Source organism: Drosophila simulans, chromosome 3R (assembly GCF_016746395.2).
Source record: "Drosophila simulans strain w501 chromosome 3R, Prin_Dsim_3.1, whole genome shotgun sequence".
Taxonomy (NCBI): Eukaryota; Metazoa; Arthropoda; class Insecta; order Diptera; family Drosophilidae; genus Drosophila; species Drosophila simulans.
The window spans coordinates 24,364,453-24,383,229 of NC_052523.2; the positions used below are offsets into that span (position 1 = coordinate 24,364,453).

Here is an 18,777-nt window from a genome sequence, read left to right on the forward strand (position 1 = left end):
ACACATGCTGGCACTCACACATGCAGACATTAAATTACGGACAAAGTTGGGCGACAGTTGCGTGGTTTATCGCTGACGGGGCAAGCACTCAATTGTTGACTCTTACTCAAGTGGTTAAATTACAGGGCCAAGAAAACCAATACACAGCAATTTACGCTGTGGGATTTTAAGTACCACGTAAAAGCTATTTAAGAAACGACTTTAATGCGCAATTTTTATATATTTACCCCAGGAGCTCTGTGAAAATTAATGAATTTGTACAAGAACCTGTTCTGTTCAGTTCAATTGATCTAGTTCTGAATAAGATTTTCAGAAATGAAGGATTACATATATTTAAATATGGATACGGTCTATAAACGCTTAGCAATTACAGGCCCCCTCGAATGAGATCTGCTCTTGAAAACCCTCGAAAGTTTTCCCCTCTCAAAGTTCGAGTCTACTTTCGGTTGGAAAACGTCGTTTTTCAGCCGGTGCACGTCAACGCTGATTTCGAGCGCTGCACGTAGCCGCCACAAAGAGTAGGAAAATTAATGGAAAAAAGAAAGGAAAAAGGATGGAAGGTGGGCCGGTGGGCTGCTGGCTGGCACGCTGGTGGGCGGGCTGTTGTAGGTGCCTAGTTACAGTTGCTGCCAGCCGCAGTCGTATCCGGATGCGGATTCGACTTTGCCGCCATTTAAGGGACGTGCAATGAGCAGCTGCAGCGTCTGCAGCGCCGCAAATGCCATTATTGCATTGCATTGCTTTAGCCGGCTCTGTTCGGTTTCGGTCTTCGGTCTTTTGGTGTGCCGCAAGTAAATTGCTATGAAACGCCCACCACACATACACGGAAACACTCTCAAGCGCACACACACATACATATACACACGGGGAAAGCAGACTGCATGCAAGACCTCCTGGCAGTTGCAATCATTTCGGCATGAATCACGTTTGATACGCACGAATTACCTTTTATGCGAAATTGAAATTATAATTTGTGCACGGCCTTGTAAATGCTACGTATAGAGTCAGCCCCTTGCCTCCTCCTCCTACCACCCACTTTGCCCCTCCTTTACTTTACTTTACTTTACACAAACGCAGCCAAGGAAAATCAAAGAGCAGCAGCAACAATGTCGACTGCTAACCACAAGGAGCAACTTTCCAACGCGATTGTTTTCCACGTTCTTTTTCATTTTTTCGTCTCTGCTTAAGCACTCAAAAAAATTATTATTGCACTAACATTTCCATAGTATAAATAATGAAAAAACAGTTTAATCATTTAATAGAGATAACTTCTCATTAAATTGTTAAGAATTTAATCTCGTTCGATAGGATTGCGAGTAGTTAAGGGATAATTATATTTTTTCAAGTGCTTGCTACTTTTGTTGCTTCTGCCTTAACACTTTCTGAGCTGTTTGTTTATAAATTTTGGGCTGGGATCTCTACTTAAAAACCAAGAGCAGTCTTTCAAGGCGACTTAGCAGCCGCCGTAAGCGGCTTAAGCGGCTAGACAAGCCCGCGTAAATGGAATGGGCTCTTAGCTAATTGCGCTCTCCATTTAATTTGGCTCGTTGCAGGAGGCGGAAACCGCCATCACTGCAATGAATGGCCAATGGCTGGGCTCGCGCTCGATACGCACAAATTGGGCCACACGAAAGCCGCCGGCAACCAAGGCAGACAGTGAGTATCCCATTCCATCAGAGCAACCTATCCGAACCACCAAGCCATCCCGCGTCTCAATGTCACATCTCGCTCTTTCACAGTGAACGCCAAGCCGCTGACCTTTGACGAGGTCTACAACCAGAGCAGCCCCACCAATTGCACTGTCTACTGTGGCGGCATCAACGGAGCCCTCTCCGGCTTCCTCAACGAGGAGATTCTGCAGAAGACCTTCTCGCCGTATGGCACAATACAGGAGATACGGGTCTTCAAGGACAAAGGATACGCATTCGTGCGGTAAGTTGACAGGAAACGATATTTAATCTACTAATATCTACTGTATACCATAAGTACTTAACATACAAGATACAAGATACTTTATTTTCTAATTTATAACATTTTCATTTGCTTCTTAAACATATGTGTTATTCTTATTGGAATACCCCACCGTAGAATAAGCGATCAGGCAATCGATCAAATAATGGAGCAATCTTCCCCCATTTTCTGTGCCCCTATAAGTGTGCTGCACATTAACCCTTTGTGGCCCGCCATTTTGATTTGCCGCCTGCATGGGTGTGCGTGTGCTGCGGTCTGCGGTGTCATCGGTGTGTTTCCATTGTCATCGTCGCCGATGCACACACACCACGCCATATAAATGTGTGCGTGGCCCCCATCCAAACCGCTCGCCGTTAATAAATCAACAACACTTTTACACTCGACAACAATAACAAGGAATGCAACAACAGCAACATCGAGAGGCAAATTTGAAGTTACAAACAGAACAATGAACCGCAATAACAGCGACGACAACGATGGCACGGCAAAGAGTAAAAACCAAAACCAAAAAAAAAGTGGGAATAAACCCCCAGCCAAGGAGTCGGTGGTGCAGGAGGTGCAGAGGTGGCTGGGTACCGGTGGTGCTGGTGGTGTTGGCGGTGGAGATCGCAGCTGCCGTCACGAATGCTGATAGGGTTTTAATGGCAGCCGTTGGCCCACGACGGACTGAGTTCACCCCACCGCAACCAAAAGGGCAGATACGGATAGGATTCGCTCACTGAGCAAAAATATGAGTGAAAATATAAATACAAATATATTACTTTTACAAAACTACCGCTCTTCAATAACAATGTTATATTTAAAATAGTTCAGACGAGAAAAATGAAATGTTTTCATTCATGAAAACTCTTTACTTTTGTATATTAGTAGCCTTTTTTGCCAAGTGTATCTGTGAAGTGTGATGAGTGCGGAGGGGTGGGCAACAAACGCATTGCAGTTACTGGCCATGTCCATGGGCGCCTTTTGTGCACTGCTCCAAAACTCATTTGTGTGTTGCAAACGTGATGCAAAAAAAAGCGGCGAAGGGGAAAAGAAAGTCGAGGAGAAAGTGAGAGAACGGGTGGTGGCAGGAGGCAGGAGGCGGTGCGCAGCGGAGGCATTGTTTGGCATTTTGTAACATAATGAGCTCGGGGACTACAAGTGCAGCAGCAGCTGTGGCAGAGTTGCTGCATCATTATAACCAATCCAGCAACAACGGAATAATTCCACAGACGCTTGTACCACTTTTGCGCTTTGTTGCCGCAGCGGGTTAAGCGGAAATTAAACCAGGCCAATCTGCTGCCTGCTTTTAAAAAGCAAAAATCCAGTAATGAATATGCTAAAGATATGTCTGATAGCTAGTTATAAATTAAATATTTTAAATGCTTATTTTCAAATTGAATTTTATATTTTTATTCAGTTTTTTTCCATTATTAAACGACATTAATTATACGAATTTAAGCCTTATATATTAAGCATAAATTTGTTCTCTCACCTCTCAGTTTCTCCACCAAGGAGGCGGCCACCCACGCCATCGTGGCCGTTAACAACACGGAGATCAACCAGCAGCCGGTGAAGTGCGCGTGGGGCAAGGAGAGTGGTGACCCCAACCACATGTCGGCCATTGCCGGTGGGGCCTTGGCCCAGGGATTCCCCTTCGGCTCGGCGGCAGCGGCGGCCGCAGCGGCTGCCTACGGACAGCAGGTGGCCGGATACTGGTACCCGCCGGCACCCACATATCCGGCGGCAGCCCCCGCCAGTGCCCTTCAGCCCGGACAGTTCCTGCAGGGCATGCAGGGATTCACCTACGGTCAATTCGCCGGCTACCAGCAGGCGGGATACATGGGGTGAGTTTGAGATCCAGATCGGGACAGCAAAGTCGGGATTAAGCTGTAGCAAAGAAATACATGAATACATTTTAATAATTTGTGTTAGTTATACGCTTTATTTATGCCCTCTCTATTCTTTATCGCTTCAGAATGGGCGTCCAGCTGCCCGGCACCTGGCAGAGTGTGCCGCCCCAGCCCCAGCTGGCCAGTGCAGCGGCAGCCACTGCGCCGCAGATCACACAGAGCGTGGGCAGCGCATTGCCGCAGGCGGCCGGAGTGGTCGCCTATCCGATGCAGCAGTTCCAGGTTAGTCCACAGGTGAGTGCTCAAGGAATTCGATGATGAGGCGGTGCCTAACGATTGTACATCGTTTAGCTGGCGGAGGACGAGTGGCTGGCGCCCAGTCTGCTCGTGTAGCTGCCATGAGGGATGGCCATGTATCCCACACAGCAGCACCAGCAGCAGCAACAACAGCAGCAGCAGCAGCAGATGCTGCAGCAGCAACATGAGCAGCAGACGTCCGGCGAATATGTGAAGGAGCCGCCCTACCAATCGCAGCAGCTGCAGCACCACCAACTGCAGCAGCAGCAGCACACACACAACCAGCATCAGCAGCAGCAGCACTATATCCACCAACTGTACTATCCATCGCACTGGGTGCAGCAGCAACAGCAGCAGCAGCAGGTCGCAAACAACGAGCAGCAGCCGCAGCAACAGCAGCAACAACCACCAGTGGCTCAGGTTTATGGCATGTCCGAAGTGTAGAAGGGTGCAGCATACACGTAAACGAAATCTTACCCTAGATTAAGTATACGCCATGGCGACAGCAGCAACCACACAGGCCAGAAAGTGCAATAGTCGAATCCAAAGTTGATCTAATCAATCGATAAACCAAGACGGTTACCCGAAAACCAAAGTTTAAATGTGTGTTATTTGTGTCTATTTTTGAGGGACTTTCCTGTGGTTCGAGGAAATCGCCTCAGTCAAAAAGAAAAATATTAATAATGATAACACGAGAAGCTCTAAATGTATTTTAGTAGGTATAAACATATAGGCGAGTATGTAGGTATGTATATACCAGAGTAAGAATAGAGGGGGTGCTACGAAGAAAGTGGTTTTGATTTACCAGGGCTTACGTTTCAGATAGCAAAAGAAAGTATAACAAACCGAAAACTAATATTTAAGCGTAGACTAAACAAACAAACAAAAGGTTTAGAGAAATATGTTTTGTTGACTGAGAACTCATTTGGGAAAATTTGCCCCATCTTCTATGAAATTCACAGAACCGATAATTTTCCACTAGATTCCATTCCGATGATCATTTCACCGATATATCGATGTGCATAGGCCTAAGAATTAGCAAGTAGTCAAGGGCCATTCGACTGGCCCACCATTAGCATCGATCAGTTGAGTCACGACTATGAGTGTTATCCAGCATTATCTAGAGAAATATCAAAGTAAATGTACTAACTGAGTTAAGCACCGACAACTAAACCGAACCCGAAAATGAGAAACACACCAGAAATCGAGTAGATAATTGCACTGATAACAGAACGGATCGATTGAGCCAGAGAATATATATATATATGTAGATGGACCCATGACTAGATCAAACTATATATCCTAAACGATACCCATAGAAGAGGCTACTACACATACACACAAACAAGCACACGCATACGCAAGCACGCACACTCACACGTAAGGATCCTTATTCATGTATCTGTGTTTGTGTAACGTGTAAATGTATTAAGGTAACCTATAAGAAACTAAGGAAATAGCGAAATATTTAGAAAAGGATATGAAAGAAAAACGTGTAGCAAAAGCAAAATACAAAATGTAGTCAATGTGTAGCTAAGAATCGTAAGAGTAACTGTAACACTATACACTAAAATGTAAACCTAAACACAATTATTTATGGTATTTACAAAGGCAAAACGGCTAAGAAACGGAAAACGAACGCGAATACAAATTGTAAACTATTTTTTACATACCAAAGAAAACAAAAATTGAGAAAAACTAATTCATAATGCTAAAACGGAGAAATCTAAATTAGAAATCTTTCAATTGGATAATTGGAGTGGAGCCAAAAGAAGCGAGTCTAATTTCTATAAGTTGTGATGAGAGCAAATCGATGTTACGGACAAAGGAAACTGATTTATTTTTTCAACTTGGCATAACATGTTTTTGAAAGCCAACGACAAACTGTGCATCGACGGATGCATCACTTTACATATATACAAATCTATATATATACACCTATATATATACATACATATATATATATATACATATATATATATACTAAATGTTATTTGAGCAGACAAGAAAACTGTGTGTCAGAGCAAGCTATGCGTAAATATAAATATATAAATAATGAAAATATATGGAAAACCAATGAAAATTAAATAAAATTGTAGCTGAACGTATGTTGGAAATGTTGGAAAATTATGGTAAAATTACGAAATAAATTTAATGAAACGGATGAAAAAATCAGAAATACTCTACGACATATACATAATAGCATAATTATATTTAATTATATAAACATAGTTATGGTGTAAGCAAAAGAAATATAAATAAATGATTCAATGTTGTGTATGTACATATAAAAATATGAAAAGGTATATCTAAAAAACATATAATTAAAAACAAGATATATGTGCGCATAACAAAGGCAAACTAACTAAAAGGAAATTGTATTAATATTTGCATATACATGTAAAAACCAACAAAAAAAAAACAAAGCCGAGTGCAAACAACGCTGCAGGAGAGCATCTGTTTTTGCAAAGGCCCAGCGCAGACATATGATAGATCATTAAATAGCGCCCATCAGATCCAAACAACCAACCCAGCCACTCGCCTATGTAATTGCATTTGTGACAGCAGCAGGAAAATCGGAGAGCGAAAAATAAACAAACAAACAAACAGTATGAAAAAGAGAATTATGAAAAGTGTGCAAGCAAAATGCCATAATTATGTTAAGCGCCTATCAAAAGCCTATCCAATTCAATCAAACCGAACGAAGCCCCCGGAACAAACTCACAAATACACATTAATGCCCACACCAACACCCACGCATTCACACACACAAACACACACACACTTACGCACACTTGAGTGTGTGGCTGCAAACACGTTAATATATGCATAGAAAAAGGCGCTGCCAGCGATTGCAGCCGAGCAAGAGAGAAATAATCAAATAAAACGGAAAAATGTTAATCAAAAAACAGAAAAACAAAATTAAAAACAAATGCCTTGACGTCTTCTCATTTTCTTGGGGATCCTGGAAAGGGGTTTTGAATCGAATTACCAGAAAGGAGATTTGATTAAACAATTGTGGTCCATACTTATCGATTAATAACATTTCTATGACTTATGGCCTATAAATGACACCAATAATGAATTTGAGACATCTCGAAACCTTCATAAAGGGTAATGGCTTATGGAACAATGCATTTATTGGCCGTAATCACACATCAATGCCTGAATGGATGCATTAGCAGAACTTCAAATTATTGGTGATTCCACCCAGGGTTCTATGGAATTATTTCAGCCCGATAAACTGCAAATGAATTTGCAATGCTAATTGGAAATAAGAGAAAAGCTGCTCCAAAGTCACCCACCCACCCAGAATCGAGCGCCGAATGTTTCGATTCAAACCATTTTATTTTTCAGTATGGAAGTGGCCCACACCCCTCCCTCCCACAGCAATCGTCGCATGCCAGTCACGTAAAATCAAAATTCTTCCCCACATGTGAGTGCACAGAAAAAAAAAAAATATAAAAATAGTGCAGAGAGAACACTGAAACGTCGCTGGCATTGCGGCTCATTGCACAACGGGAACTGTACAATTTCAATATTTTACTGCATTTTGCACTTTGGCCGTGTCTCTTCTGGGCCTCCGTGTTATCCTGCCCGCTGGCCTGCCAGTCGTGATGCCATGGCCACACAAACAGCCATGTCCTGTTTAATATGCGCGCTCAAAATGGCACAGCGCGGTGAAATATAAATAAAACAAATAGGCCCCTACCCTCCATAAAGTGCACATGTTACTCATACGCCCCGTTGGCCGCACAAACGCAAACGCATCGAGCTCGAAATTGGGTGCACCGTAAAAGGGTCGGGGCCAAAGTTTCGGTCGGCTCTCGAGTTAGGGAGAGCTGTAAGCTGTACTTCTTAACAAACACTTGACTCGCTTTACAACAGTTTTAGTGGATAATTCTTTATACTGCCCTGCCATGCAAAATATTCCGCAATAAAAACTAAGCGCATAAAATTTCACTGCATCATGTAGTGGCTCCGCTCCGGCTTTTGTTTTCCCATTTTTATACTTTTTTTTCGCCGTGCAGTGCATTAAGAACGCCAAAAGGACAACTGCAGAAGTGCACCTAAGCTGCCAAATATAAAAACTCTGAGTTTGCATGAAGATTTGCCGGGGCTTATTACGGCACAGGGAGCGGCACATCCTGCTACCAGCCAGCCAGGACCTTAACGATGCCTGAAGGCTGGGTGGGTTTCCTTTGTCTTTGGCCCCATCCCCCATTCCCCATTCCCCGCTCCCCAAATCGCAATTCACCTTCCACCTTTTTATGCTCTTTTAATAGCACTTGTTTAGCAAGCAAACAACGCTGGCAACTTAAAAAACTCGCTCACACACACTAGCTGGAAATTTTTATAGCAAAAGTTTGAGTGTTTGTCTGTTTTATTAACCGTGCCTGGCTGCCTGACTCGGCTCCATGGCGCTGCCAAAGTCAAAAGCCCAAGTTTTCGTCCTGTCTTATTCATAGCACACACACACACATAGTAACATGTGGAAACTGCACTCGTGCTGCACCTCCACCACCACCACAATCAAAACTCCGGGGAAACATTTTTATGTGTGTGAGCCATCTTCGGCGTCGGCTGCTGCATTAATTGATTGCACTCCGTTTCCCTCGGGTTGTGGTAAATAAGAACAGGAAGAACGTATAAACCCACAGAATGCGATTGAGGGTACTACTTAATATCAGATTAGGTACAATTAATATGAAATGCAAGTAGTAGTATCATATATAATTGAATATACTTTGAGTTTGATCTGAATCTAACACAGCTGCTTTTCCAGTGTAGAGTTCACCCGCCATTAAGCTGCGAAATCGCACCACCAACATTGCACCACCGCCGCAACGACAAACAACAATCTCGTTTTCCGAAAGCAAACGCTAATGACAAAATGCTAAAATTTACCGGAGGGCGGAGGAGCGCCAAGGGGGCGTGTCTGGAAGCGCGGCCAAAAACCGCACAAGAGCGAGGCATCCATTAATTTTCGCACAACCGCAAAATTCAAAATTGTTTATAAAGCTACGCAGGATGCGGCCACGGCGGCGGCATCGGTGACACGTGCGGAGATAGAGACAAAGTCCTGCCATTCCCACTATCTTAACCCATTGGTGGCCGCGGACCGAAGGCGTTGTGGAGCAGGGCCAAATTGAAATGAATTTTAACGAGTCGCAGCGAAAAGTGTCGGCAAGCAAAGGACGACACCGCTTGGTTTATCTGTAGACATGAATGCTGTAAGGAATTTAAGATTAGAGAGCATCAAATAAAATAAATTTGGTAGGACTTTACTTCAAAAGTAAGAAGGTCCTGCTTCATAACTTTTGGTGTGTAAGTGTTTATTATTTCGCGTTTTTTTATTTTTAATTTAATTTTAAAGAATATACTGTTTTCTCTTTTGGTTACCTTTCTCAGTGCACTCTCTATTTATCTGCGCAATATCCCACCCAGTGGGCCCTCCGCTGGGCTACTAAATTATACGCAACGTCGGGAAACTCCCACTCCAACTGCAACCGCCTGCCCAAAAAGCCGGGCTCGGATCCGATGCGTGGCCTAAGTTTTTAGCGCGATATCCGACGGAGCTTCCTCTAAAATTGCGAACAAATTACGCAGAAAACTATTATCGTTAGGAGCATATGTGACGCTGTTGGATAGAAAGCCAAAGGGCCGATCCGTAGCCCGGCTAACACACCTAAAACCATCGCTACCAACCCAGACCCGTTCGCATGGCAAATGACTATGACAACGGCGCTTGAGTACCTAAATGCAGCTCCAACTCCAGGATGCCGGCGGCAACTATGCCCATCTTTTTTGGCACACTCTCTGCAGGCAGGACTCTCGCCTGTTTAACCCATGTCGCCCTGCGAGAGGCGAAGGTGTGGTGCGCGGTATATGGTGTGTGCATATGCAATAACCACCAGCACCACCGCGGGCTCATCCACCGTTGCAGTCATCACGAATGGCAGAGAGCTCGCTTATTGTCTGCTTTTGTTTGTGGCCCAAAAACCAGATCCAGGTCCAGGTCCAGGTCCGGGTCCTCCTCCTTTTGCTCCACATCCTCGCTGGATGCGTGGAAATTGCTTTGCCATGTTAATGTTGTTAGTTGATTTCAGTTTTGGCTTTCAAAGCCGCCGTTGAACCGGCGAGTGGACAATAGGGTCACGGGTATGCGAGTGCGGGGCTTGAGGACACTGGGCCGAGGGCTGGATTTCAGGTGATGCCAGCAAAGAGCATTGCCAAAATTGTTAAATACATGATGCCCCGAAAGACTCAGTTGGGGGCCCATAGCGCTACACTGGAAAACTGATTCGTATATAAACGTAAACGCAGAAATAATTGGGAGCGGCTTGAAAGAGGCAGAAACTCATACGGTTTGGTACAAGCTATTAGTTAGAAACTTCGGGGAAATATAAAAAAGTTATTCTCTTTTCAGGTTCCTATAATTTAATTTAATAAGTTTAATTTTTGCCAAGTGCACTCATACCCCCACATGTGCCGTTTCTGTGTGTTTATGCCTTTGAGTTATGAGCGACATTCTGTTTTTTGGGGGCAGCAGCGGGAAGTGGGAGGCACCGCCCACTTTTAATGGTAATAAAAACTAAAGCTGCTTTTGAGCGGTCATGAATTCGCCGGCGTTGCCGCTGCAGCTGCTGGCGAATGGCTGATGTCCATCCGGCGGTGCGACAAAATGGCCGCTGTGCGCAACGGAAGTGCACTAAACTAAACTAAGCCAAATTAATTGCCAGCTGTGGTTTAATGTGCCAAACAAAACTTTGATTGTGCCCCCAGATACGGGCCATCCGAGCCGGATCATTTGCATATTGAACGCACTCCTGCGGGGACGAGAGATGGCCAGTCCCCAACCCACCATCACATAGCCAGCCATCTCCTTTCGCCATAAAAACATGAAGGATTCGACACGAAAAGCTATTAATTCCTATCCAGAGACTTTATTAAAGAACAAGCGCACAGCCTGCTCACAAGCTGCAATAAAAGCGACCAAAACTTAACCCAACAACCGGCAAAACATCTAAAACCGAAAAAAGAACAAAACCAGTCGTTGCATAAAAACCAGGACGAGGCGAATGGAGCGAGTGCACAGTGCGGGAAAATTAATGGTTCTGACATGGAATTTTAATAAAAATGCTTGCGTCCGGATAGCGAGAGGTGAAAAACTGGCCAGATGCAGGCTGCTAATGCTCCGGCCACCGAGAAGAAGAGAATTCAACTCAACTGCATTGCACTGCCACGGAAGCTGCTTCTGCTCCAGCTTTTGCTTCTGCTTCTGCTGGCGCTGTCATAATGCTGCAATTGTTCATTATCCACTAATGAACAAAAAGTGTGTGAAAATCGCACAGACAAAAACCTAAATGAAGAAAATGCCGCACAGCACTCGCTGAGCGATGAAAAAGGAGCAGCGGACGGATGACACACGGGCGGCGGACTGGAGTGAAGTAGAGTGGAGTTGAGTAGAGTCAACTAGAGGCAAAGGAAACGGCAAGGGAAGACCTGGAACACGTTGCTCTGTCAGCAGGTAAGAAATCACTTCACAGCGAGAAATTGAGCTTCTAATTCGCTGGGACTCAATAAGAATTTAATGTAATTAGGCAAGAGTTATAGTTCGAAGGAGACCATTTTAAAAAGTATTAGAAACTTATGATAGCGTGAGGATAACACAAATAGTTTGATATATGCATACGATTAGATTTTCAATGAATAAATTAACAATATATTGCCAAGACACTCTACTGATTAGAATCCATATATTATTCCCAGCTAATTAAATGGTTTCCAGCGCACATCCCAAAGTATCTGAAACTTTAGTTCAGTGCAGGCGGAATCCAACCGGCAATGGCTTTAATTTGCGCTGCTCCTCGCACGTTTTCTTATTTGCCATCTGTAGTATTGGGGCCAGGACGCGAGGGACTCGGAATGGGGACAGATCTGGGGGCTGGTTCTCTCTGAGGGTCGGCAGACGTTGCTTTGAGTGCATTACGTGGAATTTTTGAAGCACTTAAGCTGCGCCATAAAATGCTGCTGCCGTTTGCTTTGCAGCACAGCCCGCTTTCACATGTGACAGTTGCAGTTGCTACCTCGACGAGTCCATGCCTTTGGTCCTTGGATCCTGCTCACTGCTCTGTGCTCAGTGCTCGGAGCTGAGAGCTCTGTGCTTGGTCCTTGGTGGGTCGACCGACGACCGTCGACGGCGCTTTTGTCTGCGGCGTTTTTGTTCGTGCGGCATTTTCTAATGACAATTGTTTTGCAATATAAATTGCACAAGTGCGCAATATTTGCCTTTGTTTATGCGAAAACTTCAGCATTGCCTAGACTCATGCGCCTGACACCTGCCACCTGCCCACCGAAACAAAAAAGGACCAAAGAGGACGACTGCGACTGCAAGGCACCCGGAGATCTAGGCGAAATCCAGCCATTTGTCTCGCTTTGCACGTCGCTCGTCGCCCGTCCTCCTTTTTGCCTTTATCTCGGCCAGTTTCTTGCTGCTTCTTGTTTCATTACGCCGACTCTGGGATTCCCGAAAGCCAAAAGCAGCAGCAGCAGCAGCAGCAGTTGCATTCAATGGCTTTTGTTGGGGTCGTGATATTTGCTAAATTAAATGACGTGAGTTATGAGATACGATTTCCTGACCGGGTTCTCAGTCCCACTGCGCAGACATGTTGCAGGCAGTACAAAGCATATATGAGCTGAATTTAATTTGCTAAATGTTTTCACCAGTAAATTAAGATGAAACCTTTTGGATATATGTGTAAAGATAAACTTAAAATTGGGAAATATAAAACGACTACAAAGCATATATGAAATTTAATTTGCTTGATGCTTTCAGTAGAAATTTAATTCTTTTGAAATATTACTATTAAGTTCGAACAAATATATGATATAGGTCAAGTAGTGAAACATGATAGCTGCTTCCATTCTAAGTTTGCAAGTTTAATGTAACGCTTATCGAACTCAATAAAAGGTGCCAAAATTGACTGACGATTGAACTCCAGTTTATAGCTTACGAGAATTGCAAGAATGCACAAACTTGCATGCCAGAAATATTTTCCTACTTAGAGTGGCAATAAACTAAAATTGCAGTCCACTGACATTAAGCTTAGTTGATTTGTTGGCAGGCGGGGCGAAGCGAAGCGAAGGACGTACAATGGGTGACGAATTTATCCCTATTTGCATATCATTTCGCAAGTTAACGGTGAGTGCACTCACCACAAACACACATGCACGCACACACACATATGAATGGCGAAAGGACACGGCTCAGTTAGTGGTACGTGCATGTTTCTGCGGTGTTGGCAGTTGGATGTTGGCAGGCTGTCCGAGGCGGCTTTTAAAATGCGCTCCAAGCACTGCAAATATGTAACATTCTGCTAATGTAAATTTATTGTTAAGCAAAAAGTGGGCGGCGAAAGGGGCTGGCCGCGGACCACGTTCGCTGGGCAGGTCAACGCGGTAACCGCAGCGGCACCGCGGCATTGGACCTCAGAATACCACCAACCGAACCACCCACAGTTACACTTGAATTGTTTAACAACCATAATTATTTATAGCTTAGCAAAATGATAACAAATAAATGCAAGAGCTGGTCAATAGCTCATGTTAAATCTCAGCTAAAGATCTCCGAAATGTTAAAAATATTTAAAAAAATATTTGAAATCAAGAAGTTTATTTTTGCAAATCATCAATATCATCATGAATTAATGCACTTTATATGATTGCTAATTTGTCTCCCCAGTTTCTCTAGGTGTAGCTCGGCAGTCACCTGGCAAGTGCAGTGGCGTACAATAAATCTAATTTGCGTCGCATTTAATGACTTTGTCCAGGCCCCGGCTTCAGCTTTGGCCACGGCCTCAGTTGCCAACATCAGCGTGAAAATAGTGGGCGCCTCGAATGCTGGCCCCTAACGAGGCACTCGGCGGATGCCTGGCCATTTGGCCAGGTGGGCAGGAGATGGAGCTGTAGGGGAAGGTGGAGCAGCGATGACATTTAAGCCGTTGTTGCCCGGGCAATTTGAGCCAGCCATATTTTTTAGGGTGCGGCGCAAAGTGCCTCATAAAGTAATTAAAAGCGTTAATTAGAATTATGTGACAAAGTTAATGCGCAAATTGTAAATTAAACAATGCGCGAAAAAGTTGTTGGCTTTGGGGGTTGTCCTTTTCGACCATTAAGCCATCTAACTACAATTATGATGGGAGATCTGCTCTACTAACAACCCTATCTGCGTCAATTTCAACGGATTTCGGATATCAAAGGAAATTCCGCTGACTAAGCGAAAAAATATATATTTTCAATAAATGGTAGCTCATCTGACAAATTAATACTAAAGTCGAGAGCCCGACAAGAGTGTCCCCAATGCAGGCCCTTAAAAAAACACACACACATGACGAGCAACATTTACACATATCAACATTTACATTCGGAAAAAAGTACCTAAAGTGGGAAGCGTTTTTTTTTTTTAGACTCCATGAGTCTGTGAAACATTTGTTGCATCGTGATTTGGCTGATTTAAACTCTTTGATAGTCTAGAGAAAAGCGGCTTCATTGGCCCAATAAAATGCATGAAACGGCTTCCCAGTACTCCAAATTAATGTATGGCAACACGGTTATGCCTAAATATGTACATTGAATTATAAAGAATTTCAAAAAATAAATATTTTATTTCGTGTTCTCAAAAAAGGCTTCGCATAAACGCCGTACAGAAAAGCAAGGCAGTCCAAGAGCAATTTACATATTTGATGCCTTCCTCCTCGCTGTACTTTAATATTTTGCCAATGCCCTGGCATTTTGATTTACAACGCAGCAAGCGAATACCCCCGGACATTTTTAAATATTTCCACTGAAATAAATCCCCTCCTTGGTGGGCCCAGCTAAGCGATCCTAATTTGCTTTGTATTCCGGACTGGAGGCCTTCCCCCAACCTCTGGCCAGACATTCCCACTGTGGAAGGCATTCATTCATTCGTTTCATTTGATTTCGTTCCGTTTCATTTTGGATACGCATTTCACGAGAAATGATTTATTAAAATTCCACAACGCAGCAGTTGAGAGATGAGTTCCTTTCGCAGAGCCTCAATGACATTAATAATGGAAATGCCTTTCAGCCGTCTCTGTCCGTCGGCCGGCGACTCCCATAAGTATGCAACAGTTTGGCATCTGGCTTTAAAATATTTACGGTCTCTTCGGCATGCATGCTAAACTTTGCCAGCAATTGACCTCGGTCAACCATAAACAAAAAGAGGCATGCCAAAAAACCAGAAAGGAAAATTCATTCGCTTTGCCAAATTATTCAAGTCAAACAAGACCGACAACTCACCGGTTGAGTTGCATAAAATATGCAACAGCCTTTGCGAAAGCGGCTTCAAAAGCCGAGAAATTTCTTCAGTTCGATTCTTAAGTTAGTCGCCACTCGAGCTAAGAGCATTTAAGTTCACATAAAATTATGTTGTTTCGGTTTGGTGAAGGGTGAAGGGTGTTCCGTCTTGATTTACGCCTCCCCAGAAACCAGACTGAATCTTTAATGAGAAGCCAACTAAACTGGTCAATGCTCAGTGCTCACCATGCACACGGGGAAAAATCTATGTATATATATTTATATATCAGCACTGAACATCATGATGCTTGGACACAATCGAATAGTAACAGGTTGTTGAAAGAAAACTCCTTATTTTTCCGCAGTGTACTCTGTTGTCACTGTTGTGGCTGTAGCCTTGTTGTTTTCCATTTAGTAACTGCCACACGAACCCAAAAAGTACTCAGACAGGTGGGAATGGGATATTACTGCGAAGGACTTTATTTGGTTTTGCGGCACTTGCCTTTAATTTCTTTGGGAAAGTTTGTTTGATTGTATTAATTGTTTTGTTATTCTTGGCAGCCAGTTAACCGAAAATTGTAAATTAATTGCTCGGAAACCGAAGCCGCACGCACACACAGAAGAGACAAAAGTGTCGTGTGGGATGTAATTATTATCTTTCCATTTGCATAAAACTGATTACGAGTTGGCCCGGCTTAAAAGTTTTTGCATAGCCTTTGTCGACCCAACTAACTGCCAGATGGATAATTGCCATTATCTGATTTCGCTTTATGGGCCAGCTATCGAACGAATGAAATTTATTGCTGTAATTTACATAGTTTTTATTTAATTTTCAATTTTATTTAAACCAATTGCAAAGTACGATAACGAACAGTCGATTAAAGGAGAGTTTTTGCTTCGAACAACAAGAAAATAATGCTATTTACCTATGGGACATCAGAAATTCAGGCCACAAATTGCTCGGATAATTATATCAATAAATTTTATCAAATATAATGCAAGCCAAGGCATCCCGGCTTTGTTCGCTTTCAATTTTCAATTTTCATTTTGCAATTTTCATTTGGCATTTACAAATTTTTCATTTGCATAAACTAAATGCGCCTAAAATAAACTTCATTTAATTTGAATTATTTCCAAATTGCAAAATAGACCGTTAAACGTACGAGAAAGTGGGTAATTGAACACAATGATGATCACTTATGTGTATTTAAACAGTTTTCTTATTGTCTGCTATTAGTGACCTTAAAGTTGTGGAAACTCACTTAAGCCTTGCGAAGCACTATCCAAAATAAACCTATAGATGAAAAAAAAACGTATAATTCCAATCAAAAATTGAATCGCATTTTTGGCTTACCAGCGCAGCTCGCACTCGTAAAATATAGAAATATAATGCCGAATGATGCCAGCTGACGCTACAGTTTTGGTATTTCGTGTGTGGCGCTTGTACTTTATTACACTATGTAGCAGGAAAGCGCCACTAATAACACCAATGCAGCAGCACAGACAAAAACAATAAATAAATAAAAAGATGGCATGGCTTTGTCATTGCCGTTGCCACAGTTTCAGTTTCGGCTTTTTCTCCTCCTATTTCTGATGCTGATGCTTGCAAAACCGCAATGGTCCCTCTCAAAACACCAACACACTCGCACACACTTACAGACACACACACACATGGCACACGTTGAAGTTATAAAACACACAGATACACCAGAGAAGGGGGTACGTTTTCCGCCTTTATTTGTTTTCACAACATTTGTACACACGTGTGCCAGAGTGAGAGAACGAGTGTTATATTTTCATTTTTCGTTGCTTTGAATTCGTCGCCCCAGCGAAAATTCCCAGAAATTTGTCTTCACACGCCTGTCAAACCGTTGCACCGCTGTCATCCATTCGCTAGGCTTAGCCTGCTGCAAAACTCACACTGAGAAAAACTGTGTTATTCAATAAATATGAGCCAAGCACTCGCAGGAACATATATATTAATTTCACAAAAAAAGAAGAGCAATGATACCTTGCCTTTTGTTAGTAGAGAATAAGTGTTATAGATTACCTCAAATGGCATAAATCATGTCATAACCATGGTATTCATATATTGAAATGCCGCTGTTTTATGTGCCATCTAAGTCTAAGCATCCTTTTGTATTCTTTTTTTTTCAGTGCAGCGATCTGAAGTCCACTTAGTTGGCATGCGCGACCACAGACCGAAAAGCTCGTGTACGTGGACACAACAAATTTCTGGTTCTGAATTTTTACAAAGTTTGCACTTTTTTGTTGGGGTGCAGAAAGGGTTAAGGGTGCTTAAGTGGTGGGTGGGGGAGATGGGGGATGGGCTGTGTAGACCGAGGGCCATGTTTGTTGTGCCCGCTGGACATTTGGGCTGGCGTCCAGTGGAGCCTTTGTTTGCCGCTACTGCTGCACGATTAAAATGTGCTCGACAAAGGAATTATTTAATACACGTTTCACCTTTTTGCCCAAGATTTTTATTTGCACTGTGTCGCATCTGGGATCCGCATATAGCTACGTACAAGCATTGTACATATGTACGTACGTATGAACGTTTGTATCTGTGAGTTTGCCTCAAGCAAATAGCGTGTTGGTTACACATTTGTGTGCCCGTTTTTGGCTCTGCACAAATATTTGAGGGAGCAGCGAGTCGCGTTTTGCAGCAGCTGAAAATATAACGTATACGCAACATTAGCATGCATACCTGTCCTGCGTCCTGTGCCCTGCGTCCTTCGTCCTGCATTCTATTTGTTGTAGGTGTGTGAAACGCTTAATGCTTGACAGCGTGCATGACTTTGAAATAGACAAACTTTTGGGCCATTACAATAAATGCAAATGCTGAGCAAACAGGCAACACTTACTGCAAGAGTTCGCCCCAACCGACTGGCAGGCCATAAAAATACACACAGCCGCAGACATAAAATTTATTTATTCAGCTTGCCAAAAATCCCTCAGATAATAATTTCATTTGCGCATTCCCACGAACCCGAACCCGAAGCCCAAACCAAAACCAAGATGCCATAAAAATCAACAGAGTTGGCAAGAGCGATAAGTCTGCCATTATTCCATTGCCAGGTGAACAGGCTTCCAAATCTCGGATAGCAGGCTGAGAGGAGGTGGCCATTAAATTAGGCACACCAAGTAGAAACAAAATCACAACAGCCACACACTCACATCAATTTAGCTTTAACTACATAAAAAGTAATGTCATTGCAATGGCTGTGATTCCACGAAAAGAAATCAACTGAAGAAGCATAGAAAAATATGGATTATCTCAACCTAATAGAAACTAAAGATGACAAAGTATGTTTTTACATCCTAAAAAGTCCTAATAATTGTTCATAAATATTTCTTG

General features: G+C 43.1%; 1 protein-coding gene across 5 annotated transcripts in view; it reads left to right on the forward strand.

The window, feature by feature from the left end:
* LOC6729914 (nucleolysin TIA-1) overlaps window positions 1-4,331 on the forward strand; it is an 84,053-nt gene extending 79,722 nt beyond the window's left edge. For all 5 annotated transcript variants that reach the window (XM_016177695.3, XM_039294658.2, XM_039294659.2 and 2 more), the window contains exons 5-9: window positions 1,554-1,656; window positions 1,740-1,932; window positions 3,453-3,797; window positions 3,929-4,097; window positions 4,155-4,331. In XM_016177695.3, coding sequence (XP_016036675.2) covers window positions 1,554-1,656; window positions 1,740-1,932; window positions 3,453-3,797; window positions 3,929-4,097; window positions 4,155-4,196 — 852 coding nt within the window. In that variant the 3' untranslated portion in view covers window positions 4,197-4,331. The remainder of the gene's footprint in view (window positions 1-1,553; window positions 1,657-1,739; window positions 1,933-3,452; window positions 3,798-3,928; window positions 4,098-4,154) is intronic.
* Window positions 4,332-18,777: the final 14,446 nt, after the last annotated feature.